The 20747-nt window shown below is 38.3% G+C and overlaps 1 protein-coding gene across 3 annotated transcripts in view; it reads left to right on the forward strand.

Annotated features, from left to right (window-relative positions):
- The first annotated feature begins 1061 nt into the window (after positions 1-1061).
- The window catches only part of pvrl2l (PVR cell adhesion molecule related 2 like), a 235736-nt gene continuing 216050 nt past the window's right edge, over positions 1062-20747 (forward strand). For 2 of the 3 annotated variants that reach the window (XM_079830090.1, XM_079830088.1), the window contains exon 1: positions 1062-1508. In XM_079830090.1, coding sequence (XP_079686216.1) covers positions 1445-1508 — 64 coding nt within the window. In that variant the 5' untranslated portion in view covers positions 1062-1444. The remainder of the gene's footprint in view (positions 1509-20747) is intronic. The other variant, XM_079830089.1, reaches the window with a different exon arrangement.

Raw genomic sequence — 20747 nt, forward strand, 5'->3', positions numbered from 1 at the left:
TATCTCAGCCAAATATCGTAACAAACATACACCAGTGTAAAGCTTATTTATTCAGCGTTCATATGATGTATAAATCTCAAATCCTGTTTTTTTTTAATGACCCTTATTAGCCTACTGGTTTTGTGGTCCAGGGTCACATACTGAGGTAACAACCTGCAACCTTCAAACTTAGCAGCCTTTTAAGCTTTTTTTTTTTTAAGCTTCCAGGCAAAACTTTGTCAGCTAACATCAAAGTCTGCCTTGTCGAACGTCTAGTTAAAACTATAAACGTATACGCAAGCAACCGTTTATGCATAATCGAGGGGAAGCTGTATTGACAGAAATCGCCCGCGCTCTGCATGCTAATGAACGTGAGCGCGCAATTTCACAGACCAGTCAATAGATGGCAGAGCGAGGTCACTGATTAGTATGCAGGCCATTCCCAATAAGAGCAGAGCACTGAATTCATCATCCCTGTCCTTCATTCCTGTCCTTATTTGAATAAATCGCATTGTTTTGACAGTCACTCAGCGGTAGTTATGGGCGTCCGTGTGAGAAAGTCCGACAATAGGTCTACGAAGTTAAAATAGATGAACGTTCAGATTCAGAAAACGACTAAAACATGCAAAAATGCCAAGTCGTCTGATTTATAATGTCTGACAATTTCGCCAGTGTGGGAAATTAACTTTTCTGTTATTGAATTTAATAGTCGCCCCGTGGAATTGAATTCCAGAAGCATTATTTTCATCATTCGCCGTTTATGAGGGCAAATTGTGAACAATAGTGTGTCGTTTATTTGTCACTTAATATAAACTGAAATAAATCTTCAACTGAAACAACGATGGCAGGAAACGCTGCTAAAATATCTGACATAATCAATGGTTCTTTATACGGTTGTTTACTGTCACAACAGACTTTAATGTCTTATTAGATTCACTTTCGAATCAGATAGTGCCATAGAATGCTATGCATTATACAAGTTAGGTAAAATCCAGAGGAACCACAGGGGATTTTTTGTCTAAATCCCCATTCTCATTCCGATAACAATCTCAAACAAAACAGTGCCCTTAACGCGGAAACCCAGAATATCCTGATTGTACGCGTTAATGGTGTATCCCTGGATCCCAATCCACAAGTTCTAAACTTCAAAGCCCTTCCATTCCCACTATGACATGACGCGACGATGACATCACGCCGGATTCCATCTGTAGCGCTCTGAAGCTCGCGACCGAACAGAACAAGTGAGCCAGTCAGGCAGAAGGACTCAACGCCGTTCGGCACCATCACGAGCACAATAACATACCTGTACACACTCCGGGCTTTACTGGCACTTGGAGCGGACTGTAAGACTGAGATTCCGACCTGACGAGCCTCAACACACCGCCCCCGGTTCGCCTCGCAAAGTGAAAGAGATTTTATGCTAAAGTTTTCAGGATTTGTTTAACCTCCCGCGGACAAGAGCGGAATGAGCGACTTTACGATGATAAACTGTTGCCTGATTCTTGGCGCGTGCCTTCTGTCCAGCCAAGGTAATGTGACTCAGTAACTTGTGGGTTAATCTTTATACTGCTCAACCGGTCTCTTTTGTTAATTTGAAACAGTACCTAGATGTCATTTGCATGATGTTTACCTCTAGTAGGCGCTTAACATGAAGTCACTAGTCCCAAGTGTATTGATACGCAAGTTGCACGCATGTGTTACGCTTGCACGCGCTGATTTTTACGGCTTACCTGCTTATCTGGGTTATCCTGGTCAACTTAATAAGAGCCACTGACCGTAACCCGTATCCCTTGTCTCGTACGCCATGTTACGCAAGGTGTGGCCTGTCGTGATCAGTTTTTTTCTTAGGCTGGACGACAGCAGGTGTAATTGTAATGTCTTGCCTAATAACCCACCTTACAGTTTGACACTTTTATATCTATTACATCTTTTGTTATATGTATTGATATGTAAAGTGGAGGCAAGAAATGCAACAGGGTTTAGTTGTTAACACTTACAAAGGTTTATTACAGGTCTATTGCTGACTGCAACTCTATAAAATGCAATGATGTCCTAATTTTATGCAAGTCTTCTGCTATTTTGAGATACCACTACTACAAAATTGCATTTTAAGTCACTGTTCCCCTTGTTTGTCACACTAGTCTTGCTAGTGGTGATGGACCTAGACATTTCTTCCCTGGTGGTTTGAACATCACAGTGATTTGATGGCGTCTCAGAGGGGCTGGTTTCCTCTGATAAGGAGAGACATGTCTGCGGGTCTGTCTAAGCCGAGGCTACACTGCAGGACTGAAGCTTTGCCCGTATTTAAAGACTCAAGTTTCTTGTTTTGTGTCGTGTTGTCGGTGTAGTGTGCACTTTGCGCAACTAACTGCAGGTGCGTCAACTACAAGATCACTGTTTTTCCACAGCTGTCCAAGCTATGATTCCAAAATTCGTGTACACAAGTTCTGCCCAGCTTGCAGAAGTCATTTTTTAAAAGGGGGAAAAATAAAAGCCTGTTCATGTAAATAACGATAACTATACTATAACGATGATGCGTCCACACCAACGGGCGATAACATCCTGACTATAAGTTTTGTCGTCTGCCACTTTAAATGTGGCAAGCTCTTTAATGCAAATGCATTCTGATTGGCGGTCAATGTTTTTATTGTTCATCTACTGAATAGTTCTGAAAGTGATTCCAACGATATTGTTTCTCTTTGGTGTTATCGTTGTAGCTTGGGCGTGGATGTCATTACTCTCTTAGAATTAGAGTGATTATTAAAACAGCTAATAATTATAGTGAATATGGATTACAAATGTAGAGCAATTTTTAGACTATGCTACAGCTTCCTAATGCATTACTCTTTTGCGTGCTGGTTTGGACTCGTTGTGTCTCAATTGCTGCTCCCCCACTTGTTGGGACGGTGTGCACACCTGTCAACTAGTCGGGCAGGTTTCAAACCAGTTTCAAACCAGTGTGCACGCACTTAGATTGAACTATGATCTGTATTTTATTGCATAATAGTCCCATTTAGAGCTGCACGATTCTGGATAAATTGAGACATCAGGGTTCTCCTACGTTTCTTAATAGACAAAATAACGGAATTTACTAGATGTTCTAATAAAATGTTAATTACTACACTCTTTAAAAACAAAAGAAAAAAGCAATTTAATGAATTGGAATTAATTTTTAGTTTGAATAAGTGATTCAATGACTCACTCATAATGGGTTCATAACTGGGTGAGTCAGCGTTTTAGAACGAATCTCTTGAATGAATGATTCAATGTCAAATAAATTCATTAATCATTTGAGTAATTGTAACAGAAATATTGATACTGCGAATCGATCGCGTGGGCGCCTAAATCGAGGTTGCGATTAATTTTGCAGCTCTCTCCCATACAACATTAGCTTCAGTCTTGTAGTGCGTGCTTGGTTTTTCGGGTACATGGGTAGGGCTAGGAAACTCGACGAGATGCTGGCAACGGGTGCCTGTAAATGAATCCCGATTCATTTGAGCGTTCCCTGTGCACATATTTCATAAGAAATAAGACTAGCATCTTGGCCGTTGGATAAATGAGTTTTGGATGGATGAATCGTGGCACCACAATTAGTCATGGCAAGATTTCAGTGCCGCTCAACTTGCGTGGGCACACTCTGGGGTTCGCCTCTATTAATTTCTTCATGGGATAAGGCGTTTTGCACCTCAGGATGAGCGGAGGGTTATTACCATGCGCGCAAGAGTTTTGGTAGCCCATTAATCTTGTTGGTACGTGTCAAAGGTTTGTGTATTAGTTCTCAGAGGGGATCTTCAGGGGTGAGGTGAAGGTTCCTCACAGTTGTCATGGAGACCTCTTTTCATTGGGGATCTGATGGCATCCATCTTGTTTTAGAGTCTTTGAGGGGAGTTTAAAACATTATTGCCGAGTGTTTAATTCAGTTTGGGATCAGGGAAGCACGACAAATGAAAGTAGATACTTTCCTTATTGGCTCCCTTTGGTCTTCCATTACTGTCAGAAGCAACAAATGTCAGAACGGCGGCAAAGAGCAACTCTCTCACAAAGGCGCGATCATTTCCTAGTATACTTTTTTTTCTTCCTGCCGAACAATATGCTTCTATGCCAACAGGTTTCCAAGAACAAAAGACCTCAGTGTCTGCATTGTCCAAAAGAGAGCGTAGAATGAAACTAACACCTTCACAAGAAACCTTTCTTTCTGACACTTACCCACACCCACGTTGAGCATGCAAGGGACTAAAATTGCTAGCCTTTGAATGAGTGCCCTTTCCCCGCACCCCTCCTTTTTTTTCTCCCAGTGTGCATTCAGAGCTCTGTCTCAAGCCTTTGTTCTGGTGGCTTTAGTGATTGGTCGCCTGTAAGACCCTCTGTCCCTTCTTCTTCCATTGTTTATGAGTGTCTGGAGTGGAGCACAGGAGAACGTTTTTCTCGGAGTGCGTTAACGGAAAAGTTTCCCCGCCTGTCCTCAATTTACCTCTGTCTCACATGGTTTACACATTATGTGGCCCTACTATCTAGGAGCCATTTCCGAGGTCTCTTTTGTAATGTAGATTATACATTTGAAATGAGTGAGAAGTTCCAGAGCACAAAACCCGAAAATTGTTTGATAGCTGCAATCTTGCTCGCTGGACTTGAAAATTTGCTGCAGTCGTAAATGGGGAATCAGATGTTGCCGCATAACAGATGGAAAATCTGTTCTGTGTCTCCGTCCGCCTCGCGATTTATCTGTTTGTCTCACGGCATGTTAGAGATACTCTCAGTCTCCCTGTCTCTTTGACTCTCCCGCCTCCCTCTTTTTTTCTTTTTTTTCCCTCATCATCCTCCTCTGCCGTTCAGCGCCGAGGTGGTCATATGGTGCCGTTAGTGAAGGCCGGAGGACTCCTGGAGGCCAGCCATGCCGTCTTATCACCCACCACTGTGCCTGATAAAATGATGGCTAAAGAGAGGGATTTTTTTTGTGTGGGCTCTGAGATCAGTTTTTTCCGTGACCCTGAGCTCATTCAAAGGGTTTTGCCACCCTCTTTAAAACTTTAAAACGCCTTCATCTCTATCAATCCTTTAAGCAAAGAGCGACAGCCATCTCACTGCTGTGCTGCATTGATATACCTCATGGTTTCTAACTTAAAGGGATAGTTCACCCAGAAATGAAAATTGTCATCAATTACTCGCCCTCGTGTCGTTTCAGACCCATAAGACTTTCATTCATGTTCAAAATGGAAATTAAGATATTTCTAATGAAATCTGAAAGACTTCTGTCCCTCCATTGAAAGTCTATTCACCCAAAACTCTGATACTTCAGAACGTTCATAAAGAGAAAGTCAATTAAATCCATATCGAGCAGTGTTCTGGGTTTGGAATGACATGAGGGTGAGTAATTGATGACAGAATTAAAAATTTTCTGTGAACTATCCATTTAGGGATTAAAATGTAATATATAGGTTTCAGCTTACATATGTTTCCTAACCCGATGGGATATAAGTTTACAGCTAGAAATGGTTGTGCACAGTTTTTGCATTTTATAAATCATGCAAATATTGTTTTACTTAAAATGTAGTTAAACATTAGGATTAAAGTCCTTACCTTGACTTCTTTCAAATGTGAATGACAACTCATATGCTCTACAGAAAACACAACATGGAGTGCAAAGCAACTCTGTTGTGGCACTCTTGCGAAATCTCTTATTTACATTGTGTTGTGTTTACACTTGTTGGTTATAATTAGGGTTGAGAACCGAGAATCGGTTCTTATCCAGAACCGGTAGTATTTTTACCACATTCCTAGGTTTCGGTTCTGAAAACGGTTCTGGTGCGATGTGTGGGCAAAATGCTGGGAGCTTATCCTTTAATTGTGACATCTCGCCTCATGAATATTGATATAGTAATGAATGCTCAGAAGAGCCCTACTCATATAGCCTACGCTTTGCGTCAGATATCAACAGAGAGAGAGAGAGAGAGAGAGAGTGAGAGAGAGAGAGAGAGAGGGAGGAGCGTGAGTATATAAGACAGAGTTGCACAATTCATCTTTAAAAGATGTCGATCACGATTCAAACACCCTCACAATCTTATTCCTAAATGGCAACGATTTGTCTGTGTCTATTATACCTTTGACAAAATCACACCGGAACATTTAAATGTGTTTGCGCTGTCGCTGACCCAGAGAGAGCAGTTGTTATGTAAAGGTATGAAACAGCTTCAACCACACAGTATCAATATTTCGGTGTTACAAATATTCAAATGATCACAGAAGTTCTGAGATAAAGTTTATAGTTCAGGTATAACCACTGATGTCTATGGGTGCGACCAAAATAATTCCCCTTTTGAAAGTCGCTTCTAATAACGAGTGTATCGATTACATCTGATGCCTCAAAACGTTCATGAAGACAAGTGACTGTTAAATTTTTTTTTTTATTGAAACATTCATTCAAGAGATTTGTTAAAAACGCTGATTCATCCAGTAATGAAACAAGTGAAGTCTCAATCATTCAAACTGATTTATAAATAAATATTTTGCTTCACCTGTCTGGATCTTACATGTGTGTGTTCCAGCATATTCTACCCCTTCTTAGAGGGTATTCTCTACTCCTGGAGATACAATAAGCCAGGAGAGGTCTCCAAATTCTCTCAGAGAAAGCAGAAATGTTGATTTTCCCTCAGAAAAGTGTATTATTTTTTGCAAAAATTGCTAAGTAATATGTTGAATTTGTTGACATACCAATCTGTTAAACTCATTTGACAAGTATAAAGAATAAACACAAAAAGGTTTGAGTTGAGTATTGTGCAGTTTTTTCTTTACTACTACTATATATATATATATATATATATTTTTTTAGTTGTTTAATGATTTTAACGGAACCAGAATCATTTGGCGGAACCAGAAATTTCCATACTATTCCCAAACCTAGTAATAAGCATGCAGCCAGGTTGGGAAGGTACTTTGGAAATGTAATAGGTTACAGGAAGTTACCCTATTGAAAATGTAATAAGTAGTGTAACTATTTCAATTACTTTATTAAAGTATTTGATTACTTTTTGATTACTTCTCTAATTTCCAGCTCTGAAATGCCTTTTTATCACTCGCCATGGTGGAAACTCTCAGACAGGTTGTAGCCTGATTACAGTTACATTATATTTTGTAATTAAATTATGTAATCTAGTTAAATGTAACTAGCTACTCCCCAACACTGCGTGCAGCTTGCGTTGAACAAAACAAAACCTTGTGCGTTGTCAGCGGATTCTGACTAGCTTACTGACTAGCACCTCTGCTAGACCATTGTGTTCATGCGCTCAACAGATATGATTTTGACTTGACTCAGCGCTTGTAAAAACACAGTGTAAATAGCGTTTGAAAGCAGCGTCTATCAGTGGGTTCCCTATATAGCCCGCACTTGCTACTATCAGTACTACAGAAATGCTGGTACCATCAGCTTTTTTTTTAGGACCGACTGGTAACAGTAGTACTGTAACCCTAATTGTGGCATTTTATTTCCACAGAACCAAAGCCTAAAACCTAAACTTACTTCAAGCATTAACACTTCCGATTGTTGCTGTGCAAGTAGACATTTTTCCTCAAGGAATATGCAAATCTAGTTCTTCTTTGCAGCTTAACGTGTCTTAAAATTCATGTTAGCTGTCTTTTCATCTGTCAGATGTATTGGTGGTGGATTAAGCACATGAAGCACATAAATGTTGCTCTTTCATAGCTCAGAAAACTTAATGGAGTTCCCATTTATGTTTCATGCAAGTCAATTCTGTTTGTTTTTATTGCTCACAGGAGTTCTAGAGAAAACATCTGAATAACTGATTGTTGAGCTATAAAATTTATGTGGATGGCATAGATCACCAAAGGTAATTTGATCTTGGAAGAATTTGATGAGAAATATGAGGGCATATTAAAACCTCAGACTTTTTATTAGCTTAACGTGTCCATACATGCAGGTTAGCCGGCCCTCCATCCCTCCAATGCATCGGTGGCGGGCATTATGTGTTAACAGCCTTTGCCTGAGCTAGCGCAAACTACACTGATTCATTGAGATCCTCTTGAGGGCGGAGCTGAAATTGCCTTAATTACTGACTGATCTTCTTCAGAAGCTCTCTGCTTGATTGACTTTCTTAGCCCCACGTCGTTAGCACGCTGCTTTTAATTGTGCCGAAACGCATGCGAACGTGTGTGTATGACTTTATGTGTTTAATCTACCTTTTTAATAGAAACCACACTTTCACCTCAGCAGACCTCTGTAATTTACAACCGTGTTAACCTCATTACCAACAATAAATTAGTTCATTTAAAAAAAAAGAAGGCTTATAGGATCTCATTTTCTCATCTTCTGCTTTTTATCTGAGAGATGAATTTGAAGACCATGTCAATTGCAATTTGCAATTAAATCTTGTTGAGTAACGCTTGCGGAATGATGATTTGGGTCTTCACGATCAGTTTGCAGGGAATTGAATTGTTGCTCTGGATTGTTTTTGATTAAAAGCTCTCTTTTTAAAGTCAACATGTGTTTGCAACCCATTTAATGTGACATTCCCTTGTTGAAATGCTCAGCATTATTCAATGTGTTGACGTAATTTGCACTGAAACAGGAGGACAGGGTGAGATATCGGACAGCTCCTCCCCTTTTTTTAAAATGGCCAATAGCGTTTAGTTTATATCACCGTTAAGGCTGGGTATCGATTCAGATGTTCCGATTTGATTCGATTTAGATTTGCAAGCTCTCAAATCGATTCGATTTTTGATTCTCGATTCAATTTCGATTCAACTCAATGAATATAGATTTAATTCAAATAGCCTACTATATTTATAAAAAAGAACAGTGAACATGAGTTTACAAGTGGGTAATTCAAAAGAAATTAAGAGCCACAAACCTGTATATTAAACTCTTTTTATTTTAGGTACACTTGGGTACATTAAAACAGAACCCATCTCTATATTTCAAATGCATACAATTATGTTAAATACAATACAATTTTGTTTTTATGGATATTTTGATACACTTATTCTAAAACATAAAAAGGATATTGGATGATTTTCAGCAATTTTCAGTAAAGGACAAGCATTTCTCACTAGGGGTGGCACGGTTCACAAAACCCACGGTTCGGTTCGTATCATGGTTTTAGGGTCACGGTTTTCGGTTCTGTACTTGTTGTTGTTGTTGTTTTTTTTAATCGTTAACACTCCAGAAATTTACTTCAGCATATGATATATATAGCTTTATCATCCACAATTTAGGATACAGTATTAAAAAATTGTTATATCAAGTTGTTTCCTAGATGGCTGTCTACCGAGTCCGACACATTGACGTAACATTTTTCATGTTAATCATATCAATTTTGATCAGAACAATGCACTGTGGCTTTAATTCAGCTGACTTGACTGATTAACAAATTTCACCATGAAGTGTTCCGTGTGTTTCACAATCACCATATGACATCCAGCGGTGTGAAAAAAAAGAAAAACAAAATCCACGAAAACACAACACTGCCAGAAGTTTTTGGCCAAACTTCAAAGGCACGTTTAAATGATTAAAACTAGAAGCATATCTTAACTTTTAAATGTTACATTTATCATGTGAACTACTTATATACAACATGTTATATGCATGTGTGTATGAGACAGCGGGGAACACGGTCGCATTTGCAGCAGATATATGCTACCCATCATAAATCAAAGCACGAGACAGACAGGGGTCGGAGGAGAACACCGGAAAATGTGACAGAATGGACAATAATTGTCTGTATTTGCAATACACGAGCCGCGGTTCAGCTGCGCGAGACAAACACTGCCAGTGTGTGTATGCGCAACGGGCGCATGCGGCTCCCGCTCTCCGCTGCATCTGCCCTGCCTGCTATACGACGCTGGCTTATCCTCCAACAACTCCGAGCAGCCTTCCTTATCTCTCCCACTTGCATTTCTACACGTGACCTTCAGCACTCCACTTTTACTTTACTGTATGTCACACACACACACACACACACACACACCTCTTATTTCGCGCAAAAATGACACCCACTGTCTGAGGTAACATACGGGCACGAGGATACATTGCGCATGCGTCGAACCGTGCAACGCACACACTCCGAACCGAGACAAGCGAACCGAACGGTTCGTTTTTTTTCCATGTACCGTGCCACCCCTAGCGAGCACTGAGTCGGTTCACATGACACTAACATCCAGACTTCATTCACACAATGGAAAGAATATTTACATATTCCCATATCCCCTAAAATGATAAATGTGTGTACAAGTGACTTTAGCCGCAGCTTCAGTGCCTATTTATAATGTAGGGGGTGGGACCACAGACTGTAAAAAAAATATGGACGTAGTGTCTGTGACGTCACCCATAGAATTCTGAAGAGCAGTTTTGAAGCGCGAAGTATGGACGAGATGGCCGTTGCCATCTTGGCAGTGCGTCATCGCGCCTCATTCCCGGATAACAGAAAATGGGCAAAAAGGCGGGACGTGGGCGGGGCTGAAGTGACGCGATGACTAACAGACAGCAGATAAATCGCTATCCACCTGTCACTCGAAGTGGCCACGCCCTTAATTATGCAGAACTTTAATGCTTTATATAATGTAAACGAACGAGTTATAAAAAAATGCACCCCCCTCACAGTTGTCATGAAGGGCAAAATTAGCCGTATAGACCAAAACCACAATTTGTACCAGGATGTAAACATGTTTTAATCTGCTATAAAGTTGGGCATTTTAACATGGGGCTCAATGAGATTCTGCTCCCTTCTGGAGCCTAGTGGCCAGTCGATGAATTGCAGTATATGTCACTTCCGTATTGGCTTTAAGAGGAACTGCGGGAGGTTGCCGCTTGGGTGGGACGCTTTAGATTCTAGAGAGCATTTGATTGGACAGAAAATCTGATGAGAAGCTGAAGTGCTGAGTGATGTCATAAAAATCATTGATCCATATTGGTGGAAGTGAGAGATTGTACGTTTTTATCGCTTACTAAATGCAAATTTTGTAATTGTTTTGGAGCACACTAGCCTATAGATAACAGTAAGGCTAACATATTCATACTAAAAGCCAAAAAACTTACATTTTCATTTCATGGGGACTTTAATGAGAAAAAAGGTGGGAATTGATTGGCTTGTGCAAGTTGTCACAATTTGATGAACATGTCGATTTCAGAATATCATGCACCGATGAACTGTCGACAGTAAAACCATGAGCAAATCGTGTCAATTTTTGATTCTGTTTATTTAAAAGCAACTCGAAAGGAGGTAGAGAACTGACCATATGAGCAATTTAGATGCAGTAGAGGGCATTTTTTTGCTCCGTTTTTAATATTTTGAGTCCCTTTGGTGATAACCAGGGTAATAGAGAATGACTTCCAACCAGAGCTGTTATTCTAAGACCTTGGGAGTAAACAAAACAAAATAAATAAATAAGTTTTATGGTTTTTAAGTTTGCTTTGGTGAATTGAGATGACAGCCATGTCTCAAGCTGGAAACTTAAACCCTGGAGAGAATTTTCGGAGTTGCTGCCATCCAAAGCTCTGAGTTGAAGGGTGAAAGGCTAATGCTTCTTGAGGATTCTATGGACCTCCAGTCATGATGTAAGGGAAAATGACTTCCGTGGGGAATTTTCATAAATGTTTATTTGAGTGTCTGACTGTGATGCCTTGGACTTAGCCGTCCTGTGTGTGTGTGTGTGTGTGTTTCTGCTTTTTAATTCCAGCTGACTTGGCGGTTATATGGCACAAGCAGTTTGTTCAGCTTTTTGTAGCGATGGAAATGGCTGAAAGAGGTTTTAGTAATGGAGCAGGAACAGACGTGCTTCTGCAGACTGTAGAAATGCAGTTTACAGAATCACACTTGTCTGGATACTGAGAATCGCAGGTTATCCAGCCATGGCAACACACACCCCACATGCACAAATTTGATTTTTTTTCTACAAGCGCTTTGTCCATTTCCAGGCACACCTACGTAGGTCCTTGCAAATGCATAAGATACTGTATATAGGCTTATGTGCAAAGACCAGACTCCAAAAAGAAAATTATTGCTCTGAGGTTTTGCTCTTTTATAGTTCAAGAGTTCAGTTATGTTTTAGGGTCCATTTACAAGACATCGGTTTCAACTAAAAACGGACAACGTTTTGTGCATTTTGGCTGTTCGTTTACAGAGCAACGGCATTTTGGAAACGCAAACTTATTAAAAAAAAGGGTTTTAAAGGCGCCATTTGAGGCGTTATAGAGTTTTCCTGACAACTACTGACAGTTTGGAAGAATAAGCCCAAATGGACTCGAAGCCGCAATCCCCTGTTCCGGTGCACATATAAATGTCAACGCAGAATGACGAGTGTTAAAGCCGTTTCACAAAGAAAAATGTTTATTTACTATTTATTCGATTTTTTTAATTTTTTTATTTAGGATATATTTTTTACCCTTAATTTCCATGATCTAAAGAACTAAAAGCTTGTCATTTGAAAGTGTGTAGGTGTAGGTCTAATTGCATTATTATTCCGTTATATTAGGATTATATATTCAGTGGCATAAAATAGTCTTAAAATGACAATAATATTGTTTATCGCAATTATTTCTGGGACGATATATCGCGAAACAAAAAGTAGTTATCGTGACAGGCCTACGTGTAAACGTACTCTAAGTTTCAGATGTAGATAAGTAAAAATAATATTGTTGTCATATGATAAGAGTATAAGGCTATAAAAGTAATGTGAGTTGCATAAAAACAATAATTTAATAAAATGTTTTCAACTAGTTTTTGGTTGTAGACCATGGGCCAGTTGCATAAACAAAGCCATTATAAGACTGTGTCTTAAGAGCTAGTATGACCAACTAGCAGTTAGTCAGGGGAAATCAGTCTTACTTTTCGGTATCAAATTAGACCAATCTACATTTTTATGTAACTGACTTAGTTATGAACACTCTTAAAGAACAAAATTATGGCTAACTTCTAAGACTAGCCTTAGCAATTTGTGGAACCAGCCTCTGGTGTTTTTTGCAAATCTGATCTCACATGTATTATTCAAATGAGATTCGGTTTCCAAATGATGTTTGAGTTGTTATTAACAGCAGATGTCTGTGATTTCATGCACTGATTCAGACGGGATCAGATTGTGATCTCTGTTTTTTTTTGTGTTTTTTTTTTGGATGTAGGCAATGAAGGTCATCTGCTCTGATGTGCATCATAAGCCCATTGAAATAAACACATTTTATGTATACTTATATTTGGGAGAAATATCGGTAATATCAGCTAGGCTTAGTAGTATGTGTTTTTTTTTTCTGATTGCCTGACCAGTAGTTCACGTTGTAAGATACTTTCGTCTTATGTTTTATATAACATTTTAATTTCTAAATGTATATATTTTAGAGCTGCACGATTCTGGATTTCTTTTCAAATAGAGATCACGATTCTAAACAGACAACTAAATAATATAGTGGAAATTACTAGAGGTTCTGACAAAATATGAATTGCTGCAGTCTATTTAAAAATGTTTAATTAGAGTTAATTATTTAAATGATTGAGATTCAATAACTCACTCATAAAGACTTCACTTGTTTCATTACTGGACGAATCAGCGTTTTTGAAAGAATCTCTGAATCAATGATTTAATGACAAATGCATTTTTAACTTGTTGCCACCAACTGGCGTAACAATGTAATCATACAATTGTTATTTGAAGCGGCAAGTTAATTTAAAAAGGTGATTTATTCTATTTTGATCGCTTCCGTAGACATCAATGTTTATATCTGAACTATAAACTTTTATCCCAGTACTTTTGTGATAATTTGAATATTTGCACAGAAATTTTGATACTGTGGTTGAAAAGATATAAATAACAACTGCTCTCTCTGGCTCAGCAGCAGCAAGGCAAATATGAATGTTCTGGTATGATTTTGTCAAAGTTTTAATAGACACACACAGGCAAATCTTTGTGATTTAGGAATGAGATCATGTGGGTGTTTGAATCGAGATTGTTTTTTTTTTTTTTACACTATTAATCGTGCAACTCTAATACATGGTCATATTATTTAATATTTATTTTTCATTTAAAATTATTATTATTAGTAGTGGTAGTAGTAGTAGTAGTAGTAGTAGTATATTTTGTACATGCATACATTTTCAATGTTGTTTCTTAGAAAGAAAGCCATAAATAAATTTAAAATTTAACTTTTTTTGCTGGAAAATGATGGCATACATGGCAAAACATAAATTGGTAAACTATTCTTTCTAATGCTACCAAGACAATACCAAGTCATTTCAACAAAACCTTTTCTATGTGAACCAGTTAGATCATCTGGCTTTAATCCTGATTGAGATGCTAACAGGATCAACTGTTATCTTAACCAGAAAGTTGGTAAAAAGGTCTGAAAATCTCTGAATCCATGTTGAAGGTGCGCCAGGCAGCAAAATAAGAAATGTAGCTTACGGTATCCAACTAAGGTTAAAATAATATCCAGCAAACTGTGACATTCCTGTCCAGACGTGAGTAGATTTCTCAGAGGACGCCTGCCTGTGTTAGCCAAACAACAGCAGGTAAATGCGGCATCATTTTTTACACAGGTTGTGAGAGGAAAACAGATGTATTTTGATTCATATGAATATAAATCACAAAGTACGCAAATATGCAAAGCTCAACTTTTCTTCTAGAAAATGTCTCTCAAAGTCTCCATTTGTTCTCCATTTAATCTCATTTCTCATTTTCTGTCTTACATGAGGGGTCTCGCAAAGATTGGCACACTCATTTTCCCCGTTTCTTCCATCCGATACCTATCTGTCTGTCATGCGAAACCTCATGGTGGGTTGAGTGTCAGGCGCATTGACACTGCACAGGTGACTGCTCTCTGATCCGGAGAGTGGGCCTGAGTTTCCGAAGCCCAGAAGTTTCCAAAGTTTGGCTGCACTGTCATAACCAAGGCTGTTCTCAGGTGCCCATTTCTCTCTCTCGCTGTCTCACTTTCTCACACTGGTGAGTGTCAAATCCTGCGCCATTTCCCAGAACAGTGATAGATGGAAAGAAAGAGAGAAGAGCCAAAGGAAATTGACTGCAAGTCAGATGACAGAGGTTAAATACGGCTTCATTAGGAAGCGTGGTCCGAATCATAAGAAGGATATTGAACGTGTAAGTCCCTCTCAGGCTGGAGAAGAAATCATTTCTTGGAATGACGGTATTGAATTTGTGGTGAATATAGAAGGCGAAGCTGAGTTACAAGAGACGGTTAGAAAGCGAAATTGTCACTTTTCCAATTTATGTACAGCTTAGGTTCAGCTTATTGCATTCAATATAAATGTAAGCAATAATACATTTTTCATTTAATTGCAATTAAGTGTCTGAAAACATCAAATAATATACTTTAGTGCAAACTAAATGCAAAGTAGCCTATTATTTCTGTAATTTTACAAGTATGCTAAAGGTTTTTTTCACAAGGGTAGTCATGCAGTATCCTTTCTGGAATTTCCCATAAACTGGTTTTGCTTCAAGGACCAGATTTTATATTGAGATCTGAAGCAAAACCAGTTCACAGGGTAAGGCCCATACCATTATGGAAAAAGTTAAAAGTAGATCTAAGCGTTTTGGCAACAAAGCCTTCTTCAGGACGCGTATCAATTGCTCAAACAGGTTTTCTTAAACAAGTGTTGATTTCATGGATCATCAAAGACAGCTGGTTGGTATGTGGGTGTGGCTAAGACAAGCCTCTTGTGCTGCGCTCCTGGTCGTGCCCTTCACTTGCTATCTTCCCTCCGTCTCGTTCACTTGGATGTGCGTCATTGCTTACGTTTCATGAGTGCCCACTACTGGTAGAACATTTGCAATGGACTGAACTGGAACGTCCTAAGCCCTTGATCATTTAGAATCCACTATGGAGTTGATTTATAATAATTTTTTCCCCTTATGAAATTGTTTAATGCAGCATTCTATAAGTAAATAGGTGTGTTTGGGTTGTTTTTAAAGGGTCATGAAACCCCCTGTTTCAGCAACCGTAATTTCTCACCACAGTTCTGAAAAATGCTATGAGTGGGCGTGGTTTAGTGGCGGAGTGGAGGGGGACGAGGGTAGACTGACAGCACATCAATGGCTTCTGATTCAGACAATTTTATTTCGCTCTTATTAAAAGCATCAAAGTTTCCCACAAATGCATGCTGCGAATTACCATTTAAGTTACAAAATCAAGGGAGCGAGAGGTCTGTCCATTTAAACTTCCCTTGTCCACTTCACGAAATGGAACGCACTTCAAAGCGGCGGCAGGGATTTCCCCGAGGGGAAGTGCTTAGGGAAGTTTGCAAGTGCATGTCTAAAAGTGGAACGCAGCATGGGTAGCATAACACAACTAAAAATCAATGAGGAAGAAAAAAATGATGATAAAAGGTAAATTAAACAAAACAGATTTTTTTTGTTGTTAAAAAATAAAGACAGTTACACTTCAAAGAAAAAAGACAATTACACCTCATTAATGAATATACTTTCACTTATTATACTTGTTACATGCATATCACAGTATGGAAATAAACATATCATCAACACCATGCTGGCATTTGACCAGGCTGTTCTTGGATTTCACGTGTTTTTATGCATCGTACTCCCGTCATTTATCTTTTCATCAGCTGTTAGCCTTCTGGTTAATCACATGACCAGATTAAGGTGCGATAGTGCCCACTCATAAATATGCAGTTTCGCTTTCACAACCACATTTCTTCTGGATGTCAAAATCCAAACATCCGTGTCCTGTTGAATCCTCCTTTGAACTCGTTGCTCAAGTATTAACCTGACTCTATCAAATATTACTCAACACAAAAACAAGCTCGTTATAACATAACATCACGACCCGTCAGACGTTTCTTTTGAAGTGGTGTTATTTGAGTGGCGGCTCAGAATCTTGCACTGAGCCGCAGACGTATAGTGTTATACCTGAAATGGGGTCTCTTTGATTAGTCACAATGCTGCAATTCATTAATGCTCAAAACTAAACTTGAAGGTGTCATTTTAATGTAGTCTCTCCCCCTCAAATAAAGCTCTTTTTTTGGCACACATTCTCTCACACATTTCCTGATAGCTTTACATTGAGAGCTAGGATAATGAAGGGAGGTGGGATTTAGCGCTCTTGCGCTTTGGTGTTCTTCACTAGTTGCTTTGCATAAGCACTGCCGTAGGCCACGTCACAACCATGACATATTTAGACCTATTTTTGAAGTCATGATTAGGGAGATGAAGTGTGTCCTGATTAAGCTGTGCATATATTTTTTTACTTTAAGCTCAAGTGTTTGTTCATATATTTCCTTGTAGCAGTAAGTAACTTGATTGGTTGATTCTCCAAAACTGTAAGTATAAGCATCGATCATGACCAGCCTGACACATTGTCTCAACCAATGGCGTGAGTTTGGGGGCGGCGCTATCAACCAATAGAAGACAAAGGGCTGTTTGGGAAAACCTGTTTGAAACAGTATTTTATTTTGTAGTTTAGTCAGCCTTGAGCTGCAGAAATTACATAAGCTCAAAGGTGTTTTTCTTTCTTAATGTTCCTATTGTGATTCATCTGTGTGTGATATTACTAAAAATAGAGGTTTTTGTTTTCACCTGTCGTATAGAGACCACTTTTCTTGATCCAGTGAATTTCTGATGCATAAAAAGTCTGATGCATTATGTATTTTCTTGTTGAATATGTTTCACTGTGAAATAAAAGACCGGTAAAATGGGCAACGAATGCAATTTTATGTTTACTTTAATTTGCTGCTTCCAATATTCTGTGTTAAGATGAGTTGTCGCATAAAAGCAACATTTCATCTTTACATGTAAATAAAATGCCATGGCAGAGGCATCGTAAACTTTGCCTTTGGAAAACCAGATGCATGCTGATTGTCATGACAATATTTGATATAGTGTTTCTCTCTTCTTCATTTCCTCTGCTTTTGGCCTCTCTAAAAGTCTTCGTCAACATAAAACAGCATTTGCAGCCCATTTTACTTTGATAAACAGGATATTCAGAATGATAATGCAGGGTGGGAAAGATGCATGTCATACAAAGTGGTCTCTATGGCCCTGTTTACATCTGGTGTTCAGATGCGTTTTGTTTGATCGGAACACAAGTAGGAGAGGGAGACATATACCCATTTATACCTGGTGTTTTAATCTGTCTCTTTTGTCCACTTTCAACCACTTCTGTCTGATTTCTTCGAGGGGAGGGTCTATGGGCGGGGAAATGTACGTTTTATATTAGGGGTGTAACGGTACACATATTCGTACCGAACCGTTTCGGTACAGGGCTTTCGGTTCGGTGCGCGTGTGTTCCGAATGGTTACGAATGCAATCTTTAACAGTTAACAGTCGGCTTGTTTTAAGTGCGGAACACACTTCAATCCTAGTTCCCACTCAAACATATTAAATATTCAGTCCATTTTATCACGAAATTCAAACGATAAATGCCGTTTTGACGCTCTTTAATGTGACGACTGATCATTTTATAGGAGCGTCAATTCAAGGGGCCGCGAGTGAACGCGATCATCTCTTTCAAAGAATAAACATGAATTAATATCTTAAGGTATGTTGAGGATAACACTTACTGACACGTATCATATGTCGTGTAATCGCTCAATCAGTGTTTCAATCGCGGAAAGACGTCTTGCTTGTAAAAAACAGCTTGTAAACAATGTCATGCAGCATCATTTACCTCAGAGTCAGAAGTCCTTCAGTGTCCACAGCTGTTAATTCACTAGAGAAATCAACTCTTTCACTAAATACATGCACTATATTAGCCTATATATATATATATATATATTAATTCTACTTAACCTGTTAGTGATGTCTTGATTATTTAATGCTATGTTCAGATAAATCTGTCACTAAGTCACTGACAGTCACTAAGATTATATTTCAACAACGAATTGGAGAAAAAACATAATTTTTAAAATTAGATCTTTAAGAAACTTTTAGTTATAATTTAATTAATTTAAGGACCGACACAATTTTTTCAGTAAACCACTGTTTAATAAAAAATAAATAAAAAGCCATTTTTTTAAAACTGCTGTACCGAACCCGTACAGAACCGTGACTTCAAAACCGAGGTACGGACCGAACCGTCAGTTTTGTTTACCATTACACCCCTATTTTATATATATGTGTGTGTGTGTGTGTGTGTGTGTGTGTGTGTGTGTGTGTGTGTGTGTGTGTGTGTGTGTGTGTGTGTGTATGTATGTGAATCGATACACATTTTTTCCTGTAATAAATCATGATTAATCGCAATTAAAAAATAATATTTTTATTATATCCAAATTAATGAAGAAACAATCGCTGATACTAAAGTCTCTATGAAACATCAATGACATCACATTACAGTATAACTGAAAGCTGCCAATTTCAACATTTATTAGCCTTTAAAAAAATAACAGCTTTTAATTTAATTGAATTTAAAACAATCTTTACATAAACCCATTATAATAAATGTTATATTTACCCATGGCATTCCCTGTGTAGACTTAGTCTATACAGAAATTGAATAAAGATATCAACACCTTTCTTAAGGCGAGACACGGCAGGTGAAAACATCGTTTTTTCATGCAGTGGTCAATTTTGAGATTTTGGGCCAGTTTGCTCCCTTAACATGTAAGCTTTCATGTCAAAATAAAAAAATGTCAACATTACACATTAAGGTGGTTATTTCATTATATTTCGTCACCGTGCGCCTTTAGATTTCTACCCGAAATCATCAAAAGTTATTCTAGCGCGATCTCTCGTGCCGTCTCCATTCACAGAAACGTGTCATGCTTGGTATCATTGTAAAGCTCTCAGTCTCACACACAGCGCTGGCTAATCCAAATATGGCAATTTCCTTTGTAGAACTGACCAACCGCGAAAGTTTGCAGCCGAAAACCATATCTGATTGGTCGATGTGAATTTCTCACGCGCTGCCGCTTGCTTGTGTATTCTCCACCAGAGAGAAAGTGCAGACAACGCTGAAATCGGCTCATAAACGCTCACAGAAAAGACCAAGTAGCAAGAGCTAGTAAAAAGAAAGTAAACAACAACAGATTAGACGACGAAACCCCGTCAGAATTAGATTAAAATAGTTATAGATGGACCAATACAACAAACAGGGACAGTTTGTCTGCACTTTTTGTGACTGGTGTTTGTTAAGGTAGTTCTCTTAAGGTAGTTCTCTAATAGCTATTGCTATTAATAATTTATTCATTTATCAATTTCCACGTGTTTTAAATATTATACACTACTGATATTAATTAACTGAATATATATTTTGTTTGTAGGTTGGGGGTTTTATAGAAATGTATGCAGTTATACAGTATAAAACTTTAAAGGCCGTTTTCTCAAAATGATTTTTTCCTCACACTCAGAGTCAGATTTATCCACTTCAGTAGCACCTACAAGCACCAACTTTTGCAGTCTTATACTGAACTATATTCTGAAGGCTTTTACAGAGGGATTTGTTGATATATCATTCCTATCCTGAGTTATAGGTCCTTTAACTCCAAAAAACATGGCGAAAATTTATTTTTTAAGGCTATTGTCAGTATTCTCTAATTTACTAAAGCACAAAATAAGATATCCAGAATCCCCTCTGTAAAAGCCCTCTCATCTAACATGTCAACAAATAGAACCAAGAATTTTAAACATGGTCCTTTCCAATTTCCAGATTTTGTTTTTGGAAAAGTATGCAAATGAGCGTATATTTAAGTATATAAGGCATTATTTGCATATTAAAACATTAATTTACACAAAACTTGTAATATATTTTTTTCTTATGTTTATGCCAGTAATAAACTGGAGAAGTTTCACAGTGATATCTTGTAATT

Source organism: Gobio gobio, assembly GCF_949357685.1.
Source record: "Gobio gobio genome assembly, chromosome: 11".
Lineage (NCBI taxonomy): Eukaryota > Metazoa > Chordata > Actinopteri > Cypriniformes > Gobionidae > Gobio > Gobio gobio.